The sequence below is a fragment of the Hypanus sabinus genome, chromosome 8 (assembly GCF_030144855.1).
Source record: "Hypanus sabinus isolate sHypSab1 chromosome 8, sHypSab1.hap1, whole genome shotgun sequence".
NCBI classification, from domain to species: domain Eukaryota; kingdom Metazoa; phylum Chordata; class Chondrichthyes; order Myliobatiformes; family Dasyatidae; genus Hypanus; species Hypanus sabinus.
The window spans coordinates 106,350,533-106,374,502 of NC_082713.1; the positions used below are offsets into that span (position 1 = coordinate 106,350,533).

A 23,970-nucleotide genomic window follows, 5' to 3' on the forward strand; every position below is an offset into this window, starting at 1 on the left:
TAGTGGATGTCTTAGGGTTGCCAAGGCAAAGTCATATTAAAGGTTATTATCACCTGCACAAGCACATTTATGCACAGGTGTAATGAAAACAGCATCATAGACACATTATCATTTAAGCAGCAGACAAGCAAAGTATAATCCTAAATTAAACACTATTTTTATGTGACCCCTTCACCTGCTTGCATGCAAACTTGCCTTGATAGCTATCTCCACTAACAGCCACCTGACTCAGCAGGGATGAGGCCACCTTTCAGAAACAATGTACTTCTCGGGTTGGTTTGATTTGGGTTAGGAGATTCCGATTAACAGAACCTTGATTAAGCGAATGCTGTGTAAATACTGCCCATACACAATTATCGGTTGGCAAGAAAAAACAGATCCTACACCGCACAGTTTCAGCTTTATCAAACAGTTATTAAGAGAAAGAAAAGGAAAAAACTAAAAGGGCTGATTACAGTTAAACCAGAGTAAATGTGCATATGGCCGTCTCTTTCAAAAGCTGGCTATAACTGTTACTAATGGTGCTGAATTCTCATCACCAACCACCAGTAGAGCTTCCCACCTTTGACTCCTTTGTCTTACGAAGTACTGTGTCTTCCAATGGGGTCGAATGCCATGGGTATCTCTCCTGATCTTCTCTTTACACAAAAGACCACAAAATCCCATCAGTGTCTGTCACAAATCTCTCTGCCCAGCTCTTTCTAGAGCCTTCTCCCAGTTCCACCATCCTGATTGGCTGACGCCACATTCCTAAACTTAACAACATGTCGTCTTGTCTTTAGCCGAAACCAAAATATTCTACCAGCAGGACTCATTGCTTTTCTAGAAAACTACTAAATGAAATACCCTACAGAATAATAGTAGAAATCTTAACGAGGGATTACAGTTACAAGCGCTGTTACCACTAAGCTGCGTGGGTGCGTGGCCATATTGTAACTGAAAAGTTCTCACACACATAATCTTTGTTGCCAGGCAGATGGAAATTCTTTTCATATAATGTTAATATAATTTTGAACTTATGCCAATATAACTTTGAAATCTATGTAATATAATTGTGAAATACCATGTAATTAATTGTTTTAATGAATATAATCCGTAAGTTTTCTAAATAATAAATCTATAACAAATTTTACTTTGAAACATTTTAGAGCTTCAATGTATTTATATTGTTAGTGTTCCAAGTTACAACCCTGTTACAAATTGTAACAATAAACACAGAATGGAAGTCAGGAGCTCACTGTTAATAAATCACCAGCCTGCTGAACGCCAACGCCATCTATTCAAAACATTTTATTTTTGCCATTGTGCCTGTCAGTTGTTTTTACTTGTGTTGTGAGCGGTGGCTTGTATTTGTTTGATATGAGTATTATGAAAAAGAACCTTTAAAGTGCACAGTTTTCAGGCCGGGTAAAAATGTCCTGTTCAGAGCAATGGTTGGTCCATGCAGCTGTAAAAATGATTAGAGGGAACACTGTTTACAAAAAAGAACAGGACACGGTAGCGTAGCAGTTTGCGTAACTCGATAACAGCAGCAGCAACCTCGGTTCATTTTTGCTGCTGTGTGGGAGAAGTTTGTACCTTCTCCCCGTGAATACACGCGTTGACACCCACATGTAATTGGGCGGCACAGGCTCATTGGGCCAGAAGAAGCTGCAGCTCTAAATAAAGAAATAGTAAATACCACAATTAGATTTTAATGGAACATGATTAAATAAGAAACAGGCCCTTCAGCCCACCTCATCTGTGCAGCCCAAGCTGCCTATTTCGGAGAGTCCCATTTGCTTGTGTTTATGTTCCTCTAGATCTTTTCCATGCATGAAGCTGTCCAAATGTTGTAATTGTATGCACGTTCCATATACCCACCATCCTCTGTGTGGAAAAAATGGCCTTTAGGTCCAGTTTAAAGCTTTCGCCTTTCACTTTAAATTTATGCCCTCTATACTCACTTATTCTAGGAATAAAGGACTATGAGCTTTTATCTATTCTATACTCCTTAATTTATATATGTTAATTTATATACCTCTGTAGGGTCGCCCCTTATAATGTGCAGGAGGAAGGCCCCAGAGTGTTCAGACTGATAGTAACTTCTATCAAAATAGAAGCAAATTCACAGGTTGGGTTTGAACTTAAGAACAGGGAGGTTATATTGCAACTATACGGATTACTGGTGATGCCACACCTGGGGAACTGTATGCAGTTCTAGACTCCTTACTTGAGGAAAGATACACTGGTTTGGCAGCAGTGCAGAGGAGGTTCACCAGGTCGATTCTGAGTCTATCCATAAGGTGGCACTGCACTAGGATGCAGCGGTCACTCCGGCTACAAGCAGAAGTATAATTGTCATCCTTTACGTCTTTGTTATGATCGCAAGACTCTGCTGGATGTTAAGGAAATCAAGAACTACAGGTCTAACCCATCAGCAAGTTGCACAATAGCAATGGAGCTGGACTTATTGGGTACCATTGTTGTGTTGTTGCCTGGACCTGCTGTGTACTGTTACTGTGCCGACAGGATGCACGGTGATTGCCTTGGACATTTCTCCTGTGAGCACAAGACCCTTCTAGGCATTGGTAACGTGGAATACTGCAAGACAAGTTGTGCAAATAACAAATAAATAATACTGAGAACGTGAGTTGTAAAGATTACTTGAAAGTGAGTATATAGGTTATGGAATCCTTTAAGAGTTGAGGTGAGTGAAGTTATCCATGCCAGTTCAGGAGAATAACTGTTCCTGAACTTGTTGGTGTGGGACCTAAGGCTCCTGTACCTCCTGGTAGTAGTGAGAAGGCATGGCCTGGATGGGGAGGGTCTTTGATGATGGATACTGCATTCCTGTGGCAACACTAAATGTATATGGTCTCAATGGTGGGGAGGGCTTTGTCTGTGATGGACTGGGCTGTGTCAAGTACTTGTCTTTTCTGCTCCCAGGCGTTGGTGTTTCTGAGGCAGTTAGAATACTCTACACTGAGCGTCTGTAGAAGTTTGTCAGAGTCCTGCAAGTGGCTTACGTGTTACCATGGTAACTTGAGCAGTTCTCCTGGAGCTGTCATCCACTCCAACTTCGGAAACTCTCACTGATTTTCCCTCTGCTCTCTTGGTAGCTTGTCGCAGTTCAACGACGAGAACATGATGGATCCCTACAACCTGGCCATCTGCTTCGGCCCAACGCTGATGCCAGTCCCAGAGACGCAGGACCAGGTCTCTTGCCAGCCCCACGTAAATGAGTTAATTAAAACCATCATCATCCACAATGAGCTGATCTTCCCAGATTCCAAGGACCTGGAGGGGCCCGTGTACGAGAAGTGTATGGCTGGTGATGATTACTGGTAAGTGCGCTTCTCTGCATCTGTGACTAAATGTGAGGATTGGTGCCAGGACCTTCCTTAGGAAAACCAGGGCCAAACTTTCAGTTTCCAGCAGCATAATAATCTGGGACAAAATAAAATGTTTTCTTTACCCCAAATACAATTTTCAAAGCCTTTGGTTTTCTCCGATTTGCATGTTCTGCCTTTGTGCTCCCACTTTCCAAAAGAAAACCTGTGGCTTGGCAAGTTAATTGGCTGTTGTAAGTTCCCCCAAATATGTAGGCGAGTGGTAGAGCCTGGAGACAGTTGATGGTAATGTGGGGAGAATGAAAAATGTCCTGCTGAAGGGTTTTGACCCAAAATGTCAACTGTACTCTTTTCCATAGATGCTGCCCGGCCTGCTGAGCTCCTCCAGCATTTTGTGTGTGTTGCTCAGATTTCCAGCATCTGCAGGTTTTCTCTTGTTTGGGAGAATAAAACAAATGGGGTTAATGTCTCTGAGCCTGGCAGTACATGCTTTCAGTCTCTTGTATCTCCAGTCGGATGGGAGGGGGAGAGAAGAGAGAATGACTGGGCTGGAACTTGTTGTTCTGTAGCCCATAGACAAAGTACAATGTCTGTTCCTGAATTCAAAGCCCTGTCAATAAGACTACGTGACACATGACAATATTTTGAGCTCATTAGTCGGGTTGCTTAGTTTGAATGAACAGGAGCACAAGGCCTGTTGGTCCTCTGAGACTGCCCTGCCATTCAAATAAACCAGAGATCTCTAGCAACACACACTGGAGGAACTCAGCAAGTCAGGCAGCATCTATGAAGAGGAATAAACAGTTGATATTTCAGTCTGAGACCCTTCATCGTGACTGCAAAGGAAAGGGTAGGGTACCAGAATAAAAAGAAAGAGGGAGTGGTTTCCCCACTCACCCCTTCTCCTCACCTGCCTGTCATCTCCTACTGCTTCTCATCCTTCCCTTTCTTCCAGGGTCACTCTCCTTCCTACTCCAGCCTTTTTCATCTTTGTCACTTATCCCTCCAGCTCCTAACTTCATCTGCCCCCTCCCCAACCACCCACATTCCCCCTCACTTGATCTCACCTGTCAGCTGCCAGCTTGTAATCCTCCCCCTCCCCCTCCTCATCTTCCTTTCCAGTCCTGATGAGGGGTCTCAGCCCGACACGATGACTGTTTATTCCCTCCATAGATCCTGGCTGACCTGCTGAGTTCCTTCAGCACTTTACGTTTGTGTGTTGCTCAGGATTTCTTGCATCTATAGAATCTCTCCAGTTTATAGATAACAAATCTTTATTTTATCCTCATCATTTAGTAAGCGAGTAATTTCCTTGGCTGTCAAAAATCCATCCACCTCACTTATAAACATTTCAATTGACTTCCACCTGCAACAACTTATTTTAAAAGTATGAATTTCAGAGTTCCACTGCGCCTTTCAATGGGAATGCTTCCCCAAATCACAGTGACTGCAGTAATAATCCCACCAGAATTCCTCCCTAAACCTCTGCCTCTCCATAAAGCCTGATTTTTATCTAAGTATTTGTTCATCTGTCCTAATATCACCCTTTGAGGTCTGCTCTCAGTGACTCTTTTTGATAAGAGGCTTTGGATTATTCCCAGTAGCCACGGTAGCCTAGTGGCTAGCCCGACGCTATTAAACCTGGGGAGCTCCGGAGTTCAGAGTTCAGTTCCAGCACCATCTGTAAATAGTCTCTGTACATCCTCCCTGTGGAATACGTGGCATTTCTCTGCGTTCTCCTGTTTCCTGCCACAGTTCAAAGACATACCGGGTAGGGTGACTGGTCATTGTAAATGGTCCTGTGATTAGGTCAGAGTTAATCTAGTTTCTCGGGGGTTCCTGAGGTGGCTTGGTTCAAAGGGCCGGATTGGCCTACTTGGCGCTGTATCACTAAATAAATAAATAAATAAAGGCACTATATAAATACTTGTTGCTGCTGTTTTAGTTTCTGTCAATGTTTTCAACATCTTCAAGCTTTCAATCAAATTATGTTCAGTAATGTATCAGGAATAGTCTGTAAGAAATCCTGAGCTCCTTATTTTTCAATTTCTGTTCCCATTCTCCAATGTAAGGCTGAGGTCCAAAAGAATCTAGAAGACAAACTACCTCACGTTTCACCTGGGAAGTCTACAACCCAATGGTAACAACATTTGATTTAGGCAACCCCCACCTCCACTTGCCCCTCCCCTCCTTCCAGTCCTCCTTTGGCCCCTCTGTTTTTGTCTCCATTCTCTACCCATTTCTCCCCCTCCCCCTGCGGGTTTCATCCACATACTACCCAGACATGTTTATTCATCCCTCCAATCTGGTTCTAGTTCCACCTGTCCATCACCTCTCCCATTACAGGTTTCCCCGCTATTCGAAGGTAGAGCGTTCCTATGAAATGGTTCATAAGCCGAAATGTCGTAAAGCAATTACCATTAATTTATATGGGAAAAGTTTTTGAGCGTTTCCAGACCCAAAAAATAACCTACCAAATCAAACCAGATAACACATAAAACCTAAAATAACACTAACATATAGTAAAAGCAGGAATGATATGATAAATATACATCCTATATAAAGTAGAAATAGTGTATGTACAGTGTAATTTCACTTATCACAATTGGGAAGCCAGCGAGCCAAAATCAATTTGGAGAAAAAAATTCAGCACGTATACGTATACGCTCATAGACGCATACGTATGTACACGCGTAATCACGTATACGCATACGTATGTACACACATGCACACACAACTGCACGCACGAGGTTTCATGGTCTTTGTAGTCTTTCTCGGGGTAAACACACGTATAAAGTGGATGTCTTTTTTTCACAAAAGCGAAAATCCTCTTTGGTTAGCGAAAATGGGTACTAATGTAGGTCTCTCGTAACAGCGAGCTGTCATAAAGCGAACGTTTGAAAAACGGGCCACCTGTATCATGTTTCTTACTTATCAGTCTGTTAGAACTTCATGATCCTCCTTACTCCTTCCAGCCTCTATCTCTAATCTTCATCCTGCACCGCCACACCCCTGCCTGCCTCCATCCATCACCCAACTGCCACTTTCTACCAGCTGCATCCCTCCCCTCCCCCACTGAATTCACCTGTCTCTCATCTTTCAGACGGGGCCTTTGGCCAACGATGCTCTGCTAACCTTATGACCTACTCTGAGGTAAATCTAACACCTCCCTCCTACATAGCCTTTATTTCTCTAACATCCACGTGCCTATCTAAGAGTTTCTTAAATGCCTGTAATGTATTTGCCTCAACCACCACCCCGATCAGGTGTTCCACGCACCAACCACTTTCTGTGTAAAAAAAACTTACCTCTGCCGCCCCCTATAAATTCATCTAATCGTCTTAAAATTATGTCCCCTCATATTTCACCTAGGAAAACGTCTCTGTCTATCTACTCAAACTCTGCCTCTTATCGTGTTGTACGTGTCTATGAAATCACCTCTCATTCTCCTTCCTTCCAAAAAGAAAAGCCCTAGCTTGCTTAACCTATCTTCATAAGACGTGCTTTCTAATCCAGGTAAATCTCCTCAGCACCCTCCCTTAAGATTCTACACCTTTGCAAAGCTTCCTGGCTCACTTCCCACCCTCTCCTCTGTATCCGGCCATCTCCCTCTCCACTCTCAGCCCTGATGTAGGGTTTTGGACCAAAACATTGACAATTCATTTCCCTCCACCATTGCTGCTCAGCCCTTTGAGTTTCTGCAGTTTGTTGCTCCAGTTTCCAGCCTGTCTCTGGAATGTTTTCATTCCTCTGGAACAGCAAGTCCTGGCAGTTAGAGGATGCTTCTAAAATGGAGCAAGAGGAGAAATGAGAGTGGAAATCCAGAGCTCAGGATCTAGGCACTGGAGGCATGACTGGTGGTGGTGGAACAATTAAATCTGAGGCTGTTCAGGAGATGGGAATTAAAGGGGCACAGAGATTTCAGTTGGACTGAAGGTCACAGAGGCACACCATGGAGCGATTTGAATATCGTTTGAATATAGTTGGATTGTTGAACAGAAGCAGCAGGAGAGAGGGCACAGACAGCAGAGTTTCAGATGGCTTGGGCAGGTTTTGATATTTTGAGGAGTAATCCTGTTCTTTTGTCCACCCTGCCCCACAGCGACAGTCCGTACAGTGAACATGGGACTCTGGAGGAAGTTGATTTGGATACGGGTGTCGAGACCCACACCAGTGAAGAAGGTAAGTGTCCACTTGGTAGAGCAGATTAAGCCACGTGTAGGTATGTATAGCCATGGGAGTCAGATGTCTATCATCTCTCCGTTTGTGAGTACTAAATGGATTCTGTAAGAGAATCACAAGATTCAAGGTACTGTGGTGACCCACTTTCTGCGCAGGCGAACCGGCTCACAAATAGCCAGCGTGGGGGGAGACTTCGGTAATGCACCTCTGACGTCATTTCTGCCCGGAGAGGGCGGGCGCTAGGGATTAAATGCCAGTGCTGCCAAGTTTGAATAAACTAGTCTCGAAACGACTTACCGTCGACTGTGTGTCCTCTCTAGCTCTGTGTGTAGCACATTGCTACATTGGTGACCCCGACGGTCCAAACGGGATTTGGATCAAAGGTGACCGACTCTTCATCTGTTCATGCAGTTTCGCTAAAACTGCCGACTTTCTGGATGCTGCGACCACGCGTGTGGTTTAGCCAAGCAGAAGCCCAGTTCCAGATTCGGCAGATATCCTCTGATTCCACGCATTACTATCACGTGGTGAGCGCCCTTGACCAGGAGACGGCCGCCCAGGTTGCGGATTTCATACAGTTGCCCCTGGAAAAAGGCAAATATGAAACATTCAAAGCGCTGCTCATTGGGACCCTTGGCCTCTCACGGCGTGAGCGGGGTGCCCGCCTGCTTCACCTGGACGGTTTGGGAGACAGACTGCCGTCAGCATTGATGAATGAGATGCTGGCCCTGGCTGACGGACACAAGCCCTGCCTCAAGTTCGAGCAAGTGTTCCTAGAGCAACTGCCCAAGGACATACATCTGCTGCTGGCCGACGCAGATTTCAGCGACCCCCGGAAGGTGGCGGGCCGGGCAGACGTGCTGTGGAAAGCCAAGAGGGAGAGCGTGGCATCCGTCGGTCAGATTACCAGGCCACGCGCCCAACAGCGGACCAGACCAGACCCGGCAAGGGGGCGCACACAACACAGAGGCAGGAGTGAGGAGGCCAGTGAACAGTGGTGTTTCTACCACCAGTGATGGGGCACAGAAGCCCACCCTGCAAGGGCCAGGGTCAGCTGCCGCTAATGACAATGGCGGCTGGCCACCAGGACAGCCTCTTGTACGTCTGGGACAAACAGTCGGGACGCCGCTTCTTGGTCAACACCAAAGTGGAAATCAGCGTCTTGCCCCTGATGAGGTACGACACCCGCAATAGGAAGCCAGGACCCACCCTGAGGGCCGCAAATGGCAGAACGATATGGACCTACGGCACCCACACAGTCTCTAGCACTGTGTGTAGCACATCACTACAGTACATTTATTATCAAGTATGTATGCAGTGTACAACCCTGAAATTCATCTGCCCACTGACAATCTCGAAACAAAGAACCATGGAACCAACCCATTCAAAGAAAAATATCAAACATCAAACCCCTACCCACCCCCTGTGCAAAGAAATCGTGCAAATAAAAACAAAAAAAACAAGCAAAAATATAGAATGTAAAACACAAAATCAAAAGGCATATTTCAGTTCAGTTCAGCTCAGTGTTAATTATCTGCAGGCCGCTCGGATTCAAACATCTACCTGAAGTCGTACATAAAGGAACAACCAGAACTAGAATACATCCTGACGAAGGGTCTTGGCCCGAAACGTCGACAGTCCTTCTCCTTATAGATGCGGCCTGGCCTGCTGTGTTCCACCAGCATTTTGGGTGTGTTGCTAGAATACATCACCTTGTTTAGATAAGACTATAAAACAAAGGAGCAGAATTAGGCCACTTGGCCCATCGAATTTGCTCCACCATTCCATCATGGCTGATTAATTAACCGTCTCCACCCATTCTCCTGCCTTCTCCACGTACCCTTTGACGCCCTGACTAACCAAGAATATATCAACCTCAGCTTTGAATATACTCAATGACTTGGTCCCCCACAGCCACGTGGAAATGAATTCCACAGTTTCACTAACCTCTGGCTAAAGAAATTTGTTCTCATTTCTGTTCGAAGTGGGTGTCCCTCTTTTCTGGACATCCTCTGGTCCTGAACACTCCCTCTCTAGGAAACATCCTCTCCACATCCACTCTGTCTAGGCCTTTTAATATTTAATAGGTTTCAATGAGATCCCCCTAATTTTTCTAAACTCCAGTGAGTACAGACCCAGAGCCATCAAGCACTCCTCATACATTAACCCTTTCATTCCTAGAATAAATCTTGTGAACAGTCACTGGACCTTCTCCAATGCCAGCACATCTTTTCTTAGATAAGGGGCCCAAAACTGCTCGCAATACTCTCAGTGCGGTCTGACAGTGCTAAGTAAGGTCTCAGCATTACATCCTTGTTCTTATATTCTAGTCGTCTCAAAATGAATGATAACATTGCATTTGCCTTCCTTATCACTCACTCAACCTGCAAGTTAACCTTTAGGGAATCCTACACAAGGACTTCCAAGTCCCTTTGCATCTCTGATTTTTGAATTTTCTCTCCATTTAGAAAATAGTCTACACCTTCATTCCTTCTGCCAAAGTTCATCTCCCTACACTATTTTCCATCTGTCACTTCTTTGCCCATTCTCTCAATCTGCCCAAGTCCTTTTGCAGATTCCCAGCTTCCTCAACACTACTTGCCTCTCCACCTATCTTTGTATCATCTGCAAACTTGGCCACAAAGCCATCAATTCCATCATCAAATTGTTGGCAGATCCAAATGATGAAAAGAAGTGGTCCCGACACTGACCCCTACGGAACACCATTTGTCAATGGCAGCCGACCATCCCTTTATTCCAGCTCTTTACCTCCTGCTAGTTAGCCAATCTTCCATCCATGCTGATATCTTTCCAGTGATACCAATCCTATTAGGCAGTGTTGTGTGTGGCATCTTGTCAAAGGCCTTCTGAAAATCTAAGTTATCGGCATCCTCTCATTTTTCTTTGGCAATCCTGCCTGTATTTTCCTCAAAGAATTCCACCTGATCTGTCAGGGAAGATTTTCCCTTAAGGGAACCATGCTGACATCTGCCTGTTTTACCATGTGCCCCCAAGTACCCCAAAACCTTCTTAATAACCAACTCTATTGAGGTTTCCATCTTCCCAATCATTGAAGTCAGGCTAACAAGCCTATAATTTTCTTTCTTCTACCTCCCTTCCTTCTTAAAGAGTGGAGTGACATTTGCAATTTTCTCGTCCTCTGGAACCATTCCTGATGGTTAAATACAATTTAGAGTGAGAGATGTCTTGACCTGTGGACAATACATTTGAAGTGTTTATCATGTAAGAGCAATACAGTGATAATACAGGTCCTTTGGCCTAACCAGTCCATACTGACTGCTTTCTACCTAGCTAGTGCCAATTTCCGACATTCAGCCCATGCCCTGCGAAGCCCTGCCTCTCCATGTAAATGATATTATTGTACCTGCCTCACCCACATCCTGTGGCAGCTTGTCCCATATGCTCATCCATATACGCAACACCCTCTGCAAGAAAATGTTGCCCCTCAGGTGCCTTTTAAATCTTTCCCCTTTCACCCTATGTAAACTAATGCCCCAAGGTTTGCATTCACCCACCCTGGGGAAAAGACTGTTACTTACCTGTGCTAATTTCTCTACTTCTTGTACAGTGGTTGAGAGGGCAGACTTCTTACTGAGATTGTCAACTGATCAAACGTTTGCGTTGACCTGTTGTGTACTGGCACTTAACTACTATTGGTTATCCTCATAAAGACGTACATGTTAGGATTAGTAAATTGTTGGCATGCTACGTTGACATTGGAAACATGGCAACACTTTCAGGCTGCCCTTAGCACAATCCTCAGACTGTGCTGATCGTTAACACAAGCCACACATTTTACTGTGTGTTTTAATGGTTCAATATACATGTGACAAATAAAGGTAATCTTTCATCTTTAGTTTGTGAAGAGACCAGGTTACAGTTAATGGGAGAAAATTGTTAATGGGAGAAAATTGCTCTGAGAGCTGGTAAATACTCAAAAATGAGCTCCTTCTCAGAATCAGAATAATGTTTATTATCATGGTCACTGTTGACTAGAAATGTTTAAATCTCATGTCATTTACTTAAATTAATTTATTGACATTAAATTGGCAGCTGCGCTGGGCAGGTACCTGCAGATTGTTACTGCTGGCTTCTGGCTTACAAGGCCAGCAATGGAACTACAATTCTACTGTCATCTACCTCCAGTCACCATGGTGATTTATAATTGCCTGAGGCAATGTTAAATGAATTCATACAATCTGTTTTCTAGGAATCAAGAACAAGGGAGATAGTTAATAGGAACTTGAGGAGCAGGTTTTTTTTACCAGAAAGGGCTGTATATGGAATGAGCTGCCAGAGGAAGAGGTAGAGCAGGTACTTTATCAACATTTAGAGCACACTTGAATATGGAAGATTTAGAGAGATATGGGCCAAACACAGAAAAAATGGGACTAGCTAAGATGGACACTTTGGTGAGCAAGAACGAGTTGTACTGAAGGACCCATTTCTATGCTGTATAATTCTAAAACTTTAAATTATAAACCCGCTGATTACATGACCTCTTCAGTTCTTCTTCCACCTGTTGAACTTGCTTTGACATAATGCATTACGCACACACTTGAACTCCTGTTGAACTGTCTCTACCAGCAGCCACTTTATGTACTGGAGTTCCTGGTCAGGTAAATCGCCCTTCGATTGTCCAACATGCAGTTGTTGAATAATCAAGGCAGTCGGTTGATTTCAGTTTGTTTGACTGATTGGTGTCGCTACAACAATCTTGCACTCCACATATCAGCAAGACCAAGAAAATGATTGTGGACTCAGGCTGGGAAGTCAGGAGAACGCGCAGCAGTCATCATTGAGGGATCCACAGTAGAATGGCTTCTGGTACCTGGACATCATCTCCGAGGATCTAATCTGGGCGCAACATACTGATGCAATCATAAAAAAGGCATGGCGGCAGCAATACTTCATTAGGAAACACAAAGTACACTGCAGATGCTGTGGTCAAATCATGACGTACAAGCAAGCTGGATGAACTCAGCAGGTCAGCAGCATCCATTGAAAGGCGCAGTCAGCGTTTCAGGCCGAGACCCTTTGTCAGGACACACGAAGGGTCTTGGCCCGAAACATTGACTGTGCCTTTCAACCGATGCTGCCCGACCTGCTGAGTTCATCCAGCTTGTTTGTACGACTTCATTAGGAGTTTGAGGGGAGTTGGTATGTCACCAAAGACTAGTAAAGTTTTACAGATGCACTGTGGACAACATTCTGACAGGTTTCATCACTGCCTTGGTTGGAGGCTCCATGCATAGGTTGAAAAGTGCAGAGGGTTAGAGACAGCCAGCTTCATCACAGGCACAACCCTCCTCACATCAAGGACATCTTCCAGAGGTACTGCCTTGAGAAAGTGACATCCAACATTAAGGACCCTCACCATCCGGGCCATACCCTCTTCTCATTACTACACCCAGGGAGGAGATACTGGAGCCTGAGGATGCACTCTGAAATGTTTTAGAAACAGCTTCTTCCAGTTACCATCAGGTTTATGAACGGTCCACGAACCCATAACACTACCTTACTATTTTGTTCTTTTTGAACTATAGTTTTTTTTTCAAGATTCAGTGGATTGCAGTTAATTGGATAATTAGGTCAGCTGCTTATTTGGGACAACTCTTACAGACCAACAAACAAAAATTAATAGAGAAAATTACCAGGATTCCCTTTGTTTACTTGGGGCACTTTGCCATTGTGGCACAGGAGACTGTTGTTGAACAGTTTCTAACTAGCATCAGTCGTGTGAACTTGTGTGGCTGTTAGACACTACACCACGCTTAGAGTTTTTAAATAGTGTCAGTTGTGTTTACTTGTGTTCAAAATCAGTGATAATTGGCTAGATTAAGTAGTAAAATTAGAATTGTTTTGCTTACTGCAGTTTCGAGCATTCAGGCTTGAAAATGCCAGAAACGACTGGGAGTGAAAATGAAATGATTTTACTAGTTCAACAAGTTAGGAGCTATGAAAAATTTGAAGGCATCAGTAATCATCTTAAATGTTGCAATGAAAAGGAAGGTTTTGAGGATGTAATCATCGAAAGCATTGTATGAAGGCAGTCCATTATCTGAACTAGGTGTCATACAGTCAATCAAAAGAACATGGCAACACCTAGGTTATCAGTCATATCCGATGATGACAGTGAAACCTGTGTGGGAGAGTTTTTAAAGTGGAAAAGCCGTTGCACTGAAAATGAGAATTGGAAGTCGAATTGAAATAGGTGACTACTGGGAAATCCTGTCTCTTGTGGCAGACAGACAAAGGTGCTCAATGAAGGTTCACTGATGTAGAGGAGGCTGCACCAGAATCATTGGATACTGTAGATAACCCCAACATACTCATGGATGAACTGTCACCTTATCTGGAAGGGATCCTGAGTGGTGGTGAGGAAGGAGGTGTACGGACATTTGCAGACCCCCAAACAGTCCCATTCTCCTGCCTTCTCACTATTATCTGGAGCTGCTAGGAGAAAGGGAAGCGAGAGAAACAGTTGGAATTTTGGAGGAATCTGGAATTGTGGGTGTAGAAGGAGGAAAGGACTAAAGTTAGGAAACCGTCTTGCATGAAGAAGTTGCAGGAAATTTGGAACAGAACTACTAAGTGCCCGGAGACACAGGAGGTGACAGGTGCTGGCATCCAGAGCGAAGTGCAAACTGCTGGAGGAGCTCAATGGCCAGTCAGCATCTGTCGTGGGAAATGGACCGTCAACATTTCGGTTTGTGACCCTTTGCCTGGACTAAATGATGGAGGTGGGGAGTGAGGGGAACAGGAGTAGGAGCTGGCAGATGATAGGTGGATCTAAGTAAGAAGGGTGACAGGCAGGTGGCGGAGGGAAGAGTGGAAATAGTGGTGGGGTGAGAGTTGATAGTTGATGGCAACATGATGGAGACCGATGAGGAAGGAGGATGGAACATGGAATTAAGTGAAGGAGGTGGAGACGGGATAAGGTACCAGGTCAGCTGTTAATATTAATTCAGCAAAGATGCATAGTGGGCTGATGTTTATGTAACATTAAGTCACAGGTCATTAAAAGCATCAAAACTAACTAACCTTACCAGACTTGGTACTGCTTATTTGACTTTTATGGCGCCCGAGGTCCACCTGGTGGTTCTGTACAGAACTGCAGTGTGTGGTAATGACCCAAACCTTAAGTAAGTTCAAAGAAGTTTATGATCAAAGTACAATTATGTCACCATGTACTGGCCTGAGATTCATATTCCTGGAGGCATTTACATGAAAATCAAAAAATACAATAGAATTTATAAAAAATATTATGCTTAGCGAAGACAGACAAATAACCAATGTGCAAGAGAAGACAAATCATACAAATATTAATAATACAAATAAAGTAAATAAGTAACACTAAATTATACAGTTCTTGAAATTGAGTCTGTAGGTTGATGGAATTAGTTCAGCATTGAAGGGAGTGAAGTTATCCATGTTAGTTCAGGAGCCTGTTGGTTAATGGTGTGGGACCACCTGCCCGATGGTGGTGGTGAAATGAGAGCAGGAGCCTGTTGGTTAATGGTGTGGGACCACCTGCCCGATGGTGGTAGTGAAATGAGAGCAGGAGCCTGTTGGTTAATGGTGTGGGACCACCTGCCCGATGGTGGTGGTGAAATGAGAGCAGGAGCCTGTTGGTTAATGGTGTGGGACCACCTGCCCGATGGTGGTAGTGAAATGAGAGCAGGAGCCTGTTGGTTAATGGTGTGGGACCACCCACCAAGATGGGTGATGGATGCTGTTTGCTTGTGCCAGTGCTCCTTGCAAATCTGCTCAATGAATAAGAGGATGGAGAGGATGTCTCATGTGGTGGAGGGGTTTAGGACCTGAGGTCACAGCTTCAAAGTGAAGGGATGCCCCTTTAGAACAGAGATAAGGAGGAATTTCTTGTGCCAGTGGATTGTGAATCTGGACTTCATTGACACAGATGGCTGTGGAGACCAAATCATTGGATATATTTAAAACAGAGGTTGATAGGTTCTTGATTAGTCAGGGCATCAGAGGTTACAGAGAGAAGGCAGGAGAATGAGATTGAGAGGGGTAATAAGTCAGCCATGATAGAATCTGCGCAAACTCTTAAGAAAGTAGAGGCACATAAGTGATTGCCCAGGGAGGACCCTGATATGGTAATACCAAGGAATTTCAAATTACTGACCCTCTCCAGCTCCAACCCCCTAATGAGGACTGCCTCATGGACTTTGGTTTCTCCCTCCTACAGTCAATAATTAGCTCTTCAGTTTTGCTGATGTCTTGAGAGGCACTCAGCCAAATTTTCAATCTTCCTCCGATTTGCCGATTCGCCACTATCTCTGATTTGGTGAACAACAATGGTGTCATCAGCAAACTTAACGATGGCATTGGAGATGTAATTAGCCACACAATCATAGGTATAAAGCAAGTAGAGTGGGGGCTAAGCACTGCTAATGGTGATCGTGGACAAGATGCTGTTGCCAATCCACACTGACTTTGCAAGCAAGGAAATCCAGGATCCAGTTGCACAAGGAAGTATTGAGGCCCAGGTCTTGGAGCTTACTGATTACTGATTAGTTTTGAGGGGATGATGGTATTGAATGCTGAGTTTTCAATGAAGTACATCTTGATTGCATCTTCACTGCCAGATGTTCCAGGCCTGAGTGAAGAGCTAATGAAATGCATCTGCTATTTACCTGTTGTGACAGTAGGCAAATTAGAGCAGATCCATGTTACTCCTCGGGTACGAGTTGATATGCTGCATGACTAGCCTCTCGAGTCACTCCATCACAGGAAGTGTAAGTGCTACTGTACGATAGTCATTGAGGCAAGTTGAAGACTCTTGAGTGATCCTCTAGCGTGATAAAACGGACTTTGAACCTCAGAATCTACCTCATTACAACTGTGCATCTCAGTGTTTACCTGCGCTGCACTTTAGCTGCTAAACTTGATTCTGCATTCTGTTATTGTTTTACCTTGTTCTGCCTCAATGCGCTCTGTAATGATCTGATCGGTGTGAACAGGTTGCAAGGCAAGCTCCTCAGTATGTCTTGAAACGTGTGCCAGTAATAAACCAATTCCAGCTCCTTTCTTTCTATTCATTGTGCCAATAAGCCAATACATCTTACTTACAATGCAACAAATGTTTGCCACGTATGTGGAGTGTTTGAGAGACTGCTGCATAAAATCCAGCCCCTCAGTGTCTGGTGACAACAGCACCATAGAGGGTGGCCTGTGCTCTCAAAAGGCTTGACGATAATGCACTGAGTGCTGTTGCTCCTCTCATACCCTCTCCCGTGCCAGTTCTTACATCCTGATGACTATAGGAATGTGAATGCTGGCAAGCATATTCAGAAATCAGATGTGCAAAGGGACTTCAGAGTCCTCATGCAGTTTTCCCTAATGATTAATTTGCAAAGGAAAAGAATTTCAGGATGTACATTGTATACGTTTCACTGACATTAAATGTACCTATTGAATTGAAACCCATGAGGTTGAGACAGTGAAAGCAAATGCAATGTTAGCATTCATTTCGAGAAGACTAGAATATAGAATCAAGGATGCGATACTGGCGCTTTATAAGGCATTGGTCAGACCGCACTCTGGGTTATTGAGAGCGGTTTTGGGCCATTGTCAAAGACGTGCTGATTTTGGAGAGAGTCCAGAGGACGTTTATGAGAATAATCCAGGGAATGAAAGGGTTAACATTGGATGGCTCTGGTTCTATCAGACATTCAAACATTGATCCTTCCATTCCCATTCATGAGGTTAGATGAATGAGGGGGATCTTATTGCAACCTACTGGATACTGGAAGTCCTATGTAGGGTGGATGTGGAGAGGATGTTTGCAATAGCGAGAGAGTCTAGGATTGGAGGGTACAGCAGAATAGAAGGTCATCCCTTTATGACAGAAGTGTGAATGGAATTTCTTTAGCCAGAGGGTGGTGAATCTGTGGAATTCATTGCCACTGTCGACTGGGGAGGTTAAGTCATTTGGGCATATTTAAAGTGGAGTTTGATAGGTTCTTGATTAGTGACAGTGTCAAAGGTTACAGGGAGAAGGCAGGAGAATGGGGTTGAGAAGGGAAATAAATCAGCATAATCAAATGGCAGAGCAGGTTTGATGGGCCGAATGGTGTAATTCTGCTCCTATGTCCTCTGTGATGGTGTGAGTTCTTCTGTGGCGCACCCAGCTAATTTGGGTAGTAGATGTGATAACCCCCCTAACCAAGGGAAAGAAAATGGAGTAATATCGAAACAGATGCAGTAGCTGAGACAGCATGCCTGCTTTTCTTTTTCAGAAGGTGAACCCATCGAAGCAATAGCCAAATTTGACTACGCAGGGAGGTCTGCTCGAGAGTTGTCGTTTAAGAAAGGCGCTTCTTTGCTTCTGTATCACAGAGCTTCGGAGGACTGGTGGGAGGGGCGGCACAATGGGGTGGATGGCCTCGTACCGCATCAGTACATCGTGGTGCAAGACACGTAAGTGATGTCCGCCTTCCTTAGGCATACGCTGCCCTTATTGGTTGGAGTGCAGTTAACCCATCACTGCGCAGGAGTTACCGGAGTAGACGACTTTCCCCTTTAGTTCTGTCCTGCCATTTATGAGAGTGTTGTTGATCTGACAGCAACCTCACCTTCTCGTTCCTACACGCCTGCCGCAACCTTTAGCCCTCTTTCTTATCAAAAATATGCCTACAGCTTCCTTAAAAATATTGAAATCCTCAGTTTCCACTGTCTTTAGAATATAGAACACTACAGCACAGTACAGGCCCTTCAGCCCACAGTGTTGTGCTGACCATTTAACCTACTCTTAGATCAATCTGACCCTTTCCTCCCAAACAAGCCCTCCATTTTTCTTTCATCCATCTGCCTATCTAAGAATGTCCCTAATGTATCTGCCTGTATCACACCCCATCACTGTAACCTCCTGTGAGGCTGGTGGCGCACTGTCAATGTAATGCTTTGCAGTTCCATTAACCCGGGTTCTAATCCATCTTTTATCTGTGGGGAGTTTGTACACGCTCCCCATAACCATGTGGCTTTTCTCGGGGTGGTTTCTGCTCACGTCCCAAGGACAGATGGCTTAGGATCAGTAAGTCGTAGGCACACTGTGTTGGCACTGGAAGCATGTCGCTGCTTGTGGGCTGTCCCCAGCACGGCCTCGCATTGTATTGGTTGTTGATGCAAATGACGCATTGCACTGTCCGTGCGACAAATAAAGTTCATATTTATTTGCAAAGTAAGTTATCTTGAAAGTTAGTTTAAAAGTAATTTCTTTACCTTTGAATTCACCCAGCTGCGTTGACTTTCAGGGACGACACGTTTTCCGATACGCTAAGCCAGAAAGCCGACAGTGAAGCCAGCAGCGGGGCCGCAACAGAAGACAAGTTGTCCTCAAAGAACGACATCAGCTCTCCTACTGACCGCATTCCAGATGTTTATGCAGCAAGGTCTGAATCCATTTCACACTCAGCTGTGTATACTGTTTCTTTCACAAGGAGCTATCCAGTGTGAAGTTGGGATGGAAGTAATCTTACAATAAGACCATAAGGCGTAGCAGCAGAATTGTGCAGTTCAGCTCACGGAGTCAGCTCCCCCATTTGATCAAGGCTGATTTATTTTTTCTCACAACCCCATTGTCCACAACGCATTGGCACTCACCTGTACAACTTTGGATTGTAGGAGGAAACTCAATCACAGGGCTAATGTACAACCTCCTTATGGACAGTGGTAGGAATCGGCCCGATCATTGGTCACTGGCGCTGTAAAGTGACTGTGCTCACCACTACGTTACCATGCTGCCCCCTAGTGTTCCAGCAGCCTAAATTCATGAACTGGAATCTTGAGTTGAAATCTCACAACAGCTGTGACCTTTATGTTGTTAATTAAATAACTCTAGAATAAAAAAAAGGCTTGTTTTTGTTTTTGTACTCATTCTGCAGGATGTGGGTGAAATTGGCCAGCACTGAATACCCACCCATAGTTGCCCTTGAGGTTGTGGGCTGTGAAATGCTGCAATATCAATATTGTGACTTTGCACGATGGACTTTTAGGGAAAAGTCTTTTAGGGGGCAAAAGTTTGGGGTAACATGAGGGGGAACTTCTTTACTCAGAGAGTGGTAGCTGTGTGGAACGAGCTTCCAGTAGAAGTGGTAGAGGCAGGTTAAATTTTGTCATTGGATAAAAATTGGATAGGTATATGGACAGAAAAGGAGTGGAGGGTTATGGGCTGAGTGCAGGTCGGTGGGACTAGGTGAGAGTACGCGTTCGGCACGGACTAGAAGGGCCGAGATGGCCTGTTTCCGTGCTGTAATTGTTATATATTTTATATATATATATGTTGTATATGAAATTTGCTCTCCCTAACCCAATTCTAAATTAGGACAGCACTGAGAAAGAGCTGATAGAAACTCACCCAAAATGCTGGAGGAACTCTGCAAGTCACTCACTACTCTGTGTAAAAAACCCTACCTCTGACATCTCCTCACTCACCTTAAGATGTCTTCTGCTATTGGCAGCTGCTTCCAAATACACATCGTTCATTATGTGAAGAAGCTGTCGCTGGTACCCCTTTTAAATCTCTCATCCCTGATCTCCAACCTATACGTTCTGGTCTGTAGTGCCCCCTGCCCTCCAGCTGGTCTATCAAAAGGTAACTTGAATTTAAAAACCCTTCAAAGCCTCAGGGCTCCCTGAGGACAATGAAGCATTTTGTGTGAAGTGTTGTGGTAATCTACAGGAGTACTAGTCGGGAGGATTTAAACTAGGCGAGAGGCTGAAAGTGATACAGAAGTCAGTAACATCATGTTGAAATGGATAAAGAGGGGCAGGGCACATCGGGGAGTGAGGAAAATCTGTGGGATTCAATGCAAGAGGTCTGCCAGATACAGTGGACAAACTCAGGGTGTTAATAGATGTACACTGCAGCGCGGTGGTGGAGTGGTTACTGTAATATTTTATAGCACCCGCTGTAAGATTGAGGTTCAATCTTAAGCTGCTTGTCACGAGTTTTGCATGTTCTCACTGTGACTGTGTGTGTTTCCTCCAGGTGCTCTCGTTTCCTCCCACGTTCCAAACACATATGGTTAGGCTTGGTAAATTGTGGGCATGCTGAGTTGCCACCAGAAGCAAGACAAGTGCTTGTGGGTTGCCCCCAGCATATTCTTGAACTCTGCTCAACCCAATCAAAACTTCTCAGTATATGCTTCGATGTTTTGATGTACATGTGACAAATAAAGCTAATCTAATCTAAAAGAATGGCACAACATTGTAGGCTGAAGGGCTATATTGTTCTATGTTCTGTGGTCTTTACCTCCTTAGGATAACCCCCAGTGCTTCCCAGCCAATAAACTGTTCTGAAGCCAGGTTGGCATTGTAGACTAGTCAAGCACTTGTGCAAAGAGGAATGGCCAACATCTTTCTTCTTTCTCTTTGCTTAGACAGAAGAAGAGGTCAGAGCTCCCAGCCAGCAGGAGACCGTTGAGAGCCAGCGAGGGCCACTGTGCGGTGCACCCAATGCACGGCTTAGTAAGTAGCTCAGGGGAGAGTGGCCCATTGATCACGCCTTCCCACGCCACCTCCCGCCTTTTCCTCCAGAATCGCAGCGTCACGGTTGACAGTCCAGAGCGTCGACATCGAGGGGTTCTTCCCAACATTAGCCGACACGAGGGTGTCAAAAAGATTGAGAGTCCACCAATCAGAAGGTCTGCATCCTCGGGTCAATACACCAGCTTCAGTGAGCATAAACCTCTGGACCCCGAAACCATTGCTCAGGTCCGTGCATGACTTTTCTCTTTCTTCTGCTTTTATGTTTTAACTTTTTCAGCATTAAAGCCTCAACCCTTTCCAGCGCTCACAGTTAAAGCATTAACCCTTTCCAGCACTCAGTGTGAAAGCCTCAACCCTTTCCAGCGCTCACAGTTAAAGCATTAACCCTTTCCAGCACTCAGTGTGAAAGCCTCAACCCTTTCCAGCGCTCACAGTTAAAGCATTAACCCTTTCCAGCACTCAGTGTGAAAGCCTCAACCCTTTCCAGCGCTCACAGTTAAAGCATTAACCCTTTCTAGCACTCAGCATTAAAGACTCAATCCTTTCCAGCACTCACAATTAAAGTACTAACCCTTTCCAGCACTCAGTATTAAAGACTCAACCCTTTCCAGCGCTCACAGTTAAAGCATTAACCCTTTCCAGCACTCAGTGTGAAAGCCTCAACCCTTTCCAGCGCTCACAGTTAAAGCATTAACCCTTTCCAGCACTCAGTGTGAAAGCCTCAACCCTTTCCAGCGCTCACAGTTAAAGCATTAACCCTTTCCAGCATGCAGTGTTAAGAATCAACCCTTTCCAATAGTGTTAAAGTACTAACCCTTTCTAGCACTTAGCGTTAAAACATTAACCCTTTCCAGCACTCACAGTTTTAAAGCCTTAACCCTTTCCAGCACTCATTATTAAAGCTTAACCCTTTCCAGCACTCAGTGTTAAAGCATTAACCCCTTCCAGCACTCACAGAGTAAAAACATCAACCCTTTCCAGTACTCAGTGTTAAAACTTTAACTCTTTCTAGCGCTTACAGTGTTCAAGCTTTAACTGTTTCCAGTATTTGCCACAATGTTTACTGAACCTTTTGCTATTCAATGCTGGCTTAGTTTTCAATTCTATTCTGCTTCATTTGTTCTACTAATTTCAGCTGACCATTTATTGCTTATTGCCTCATGGAATCAAGAAAAACAAAGCACAGGTTGGGCACAGAAGGAAGCCATTCAGCCCATCAAGTCCATGATGACTCCTAATAGTCCTTTTTCCCTGTCTTTTCCCTAATTTCCTTCAAATTATTCTCCCACATGTAGTCTCGTCTTACCTTTTGTATAGGAAGGATGTGGAGGCTTTGAAGAGGTTTGCCCGGATGCTGTCTGCACGCACTTTAAGGAGAGTTTGGGCAAACGTAGGTTGTTTTCTCTGGAGCGGTGGGAGCTGATGGGGAGGCCTGGTAGCGTGTTATAAAATTATGAGAGACATAGATAGTCAGCCAGCACTTTTTTCCAGGGTGGAAAAGTCTAATACCAGAGAGCACGCATTTAAGATGAGAGGTGGGGAAGTACCATGGAGATGTGCAGGACAAGTTATACCCAGAGTGGTTGGCGCCTGGAATATGCTGCAAATGCGACAGAGGCATTTAAAAGCCTCCTAGACAGGCAAGTGAATACACAGAGAATGAAGTTCCCAACCTGAGGGCCAAGGACCTCTCGATTAATGGTAGGGGTCCATAGCATAAAAAAGGTTGGAAAACCCTGGTATAGATGGAAGAGATTAGGTACCATTAGGTAATGCAGTTCAGCACAGCGCTGTGGGTTGTAGGTGTTATTCCTGTGTTCCATGTCCTATGTCCATTTCTCTTTTGAAGGTAGTTATTGACACTGTCTCCAGTATGCTTATCGACCACAAAACTGGTTTCCCCATATAGTCATAGAGTAATACAGCATGCATATAGGCCCTTTGGCCCTACGGTTCCATGCTGACCATCATGTTCCAGATCCCAGATAGTATCTTCGCAACATATCTTTCAGCATCCAAAGACCTTTTCCCTTTGGACCTGGTGACTTGTCTACACAGCCGGCCATTCGAATTCCTCCTCTCCTCAATATCTCATTCACCTTGACTTTAGCTGCTTCTCTTCCTTGGTATGGATGGAATAAAAGTTATCGTCCAACATCCCTGCCACACCCCATACTCCCATTTGTCAGTCTCCCTTACTAGCCCCTCCCCCACCATTCTGTCTATTGAGTGGAAATTTCTGAACGTTATTACAACTTCCTAAAAACAACTTGACGAGAGACCACCTGGATAATTTATGTTAGGCCTACTGATGGGTCCAACTTTGTTTGATCTTATTCAAGACGTAAGGCCGAGATAAATACCAGAGTGTGAATAGAAGCTGAACTTTAAAATGCATTCTTGAAAATGAATTTACTTCTTTTCCTGGAAGCTGGAAAATGCTCCGATCTGTGATGATTGTTTATATTTTCCACAGTATGATGTCAACACAAGCACTTACACCAACCTGATGGTCAAAGTGAATGCTGTGTACGTGATTGTATGCTCTGCTTTAATGGAACTGATGTGAAGCCACTGTTCTCATCTGGAAGAACTTGCTCCTTCAACAAATACTTGCCCCTTGCCACAATCTTTGAGAGCCAGCCCTTTCTCATAGCAACCATATTCGGTTAAATATTCAGACTTCCCATTCTGACACGTCCGCTCCTGGGCTCCTCTACTGTCACGATGAGGCCAGCTTTAGGTTGGAGGAAAATTTCATATTCCATTTGAGTAGCCTCCAACCTGATGGCATGATATTGAACTTCTAACTTTTGGTCATTTCTCCCCCCTCTATTTCCCATTCTGGTTCCCATCTCAGACCGGCCCCTCCCTCTGGTGTCCCTCCTCTGTCCTTCTTCCCCATGACCCACTGCCT

The 23,970-nt window shown here is 44.5% G+C and overlaps 1 protein-coding gene across 7 annotated transcripts in view; it reads left to right on the forward strand.

Moving 5' to 3' along the window:
- Positions 1–23,970, forward strand: part of srgap1a (SLIT-ROBO Rho GTPase activating protein 1a) — a 317,376-nt gene that overhangs the window by 288,593 nt on the left and 4,813 nt on the right. For 4 of the 7 annotated variants that reach the window (XM_059977536.1, XM_059977537.1, XM_059977538.1 and 1 more), the window contains exons 17-21: positions 3,102–3,326; positions 7,435–7,514; positions 17,804–17,984; positions 18,818–18,955; positions 20,945–21,278. In XM_059977536.1, the coding sequence (XP_059833519.1) occupies positions 3,102–3,326; positions 7,435–7,514; positions 17,804–17,984; positions 18,818–18,955; positions 20,945–21,278 (958 nt within the window). The remainder of the gene's footprint in view (positions 1–3,101; positions 3,327–7,434; positions 7,515–17,803; positions 17,985–18,817; positions 18,956–20,944; positions 21,279–23,970) is intronic. The other 3 variants (XM_059977541.1, XM_059977542.1, XM_059977543.1) reach the window with 2 other exon arrangements.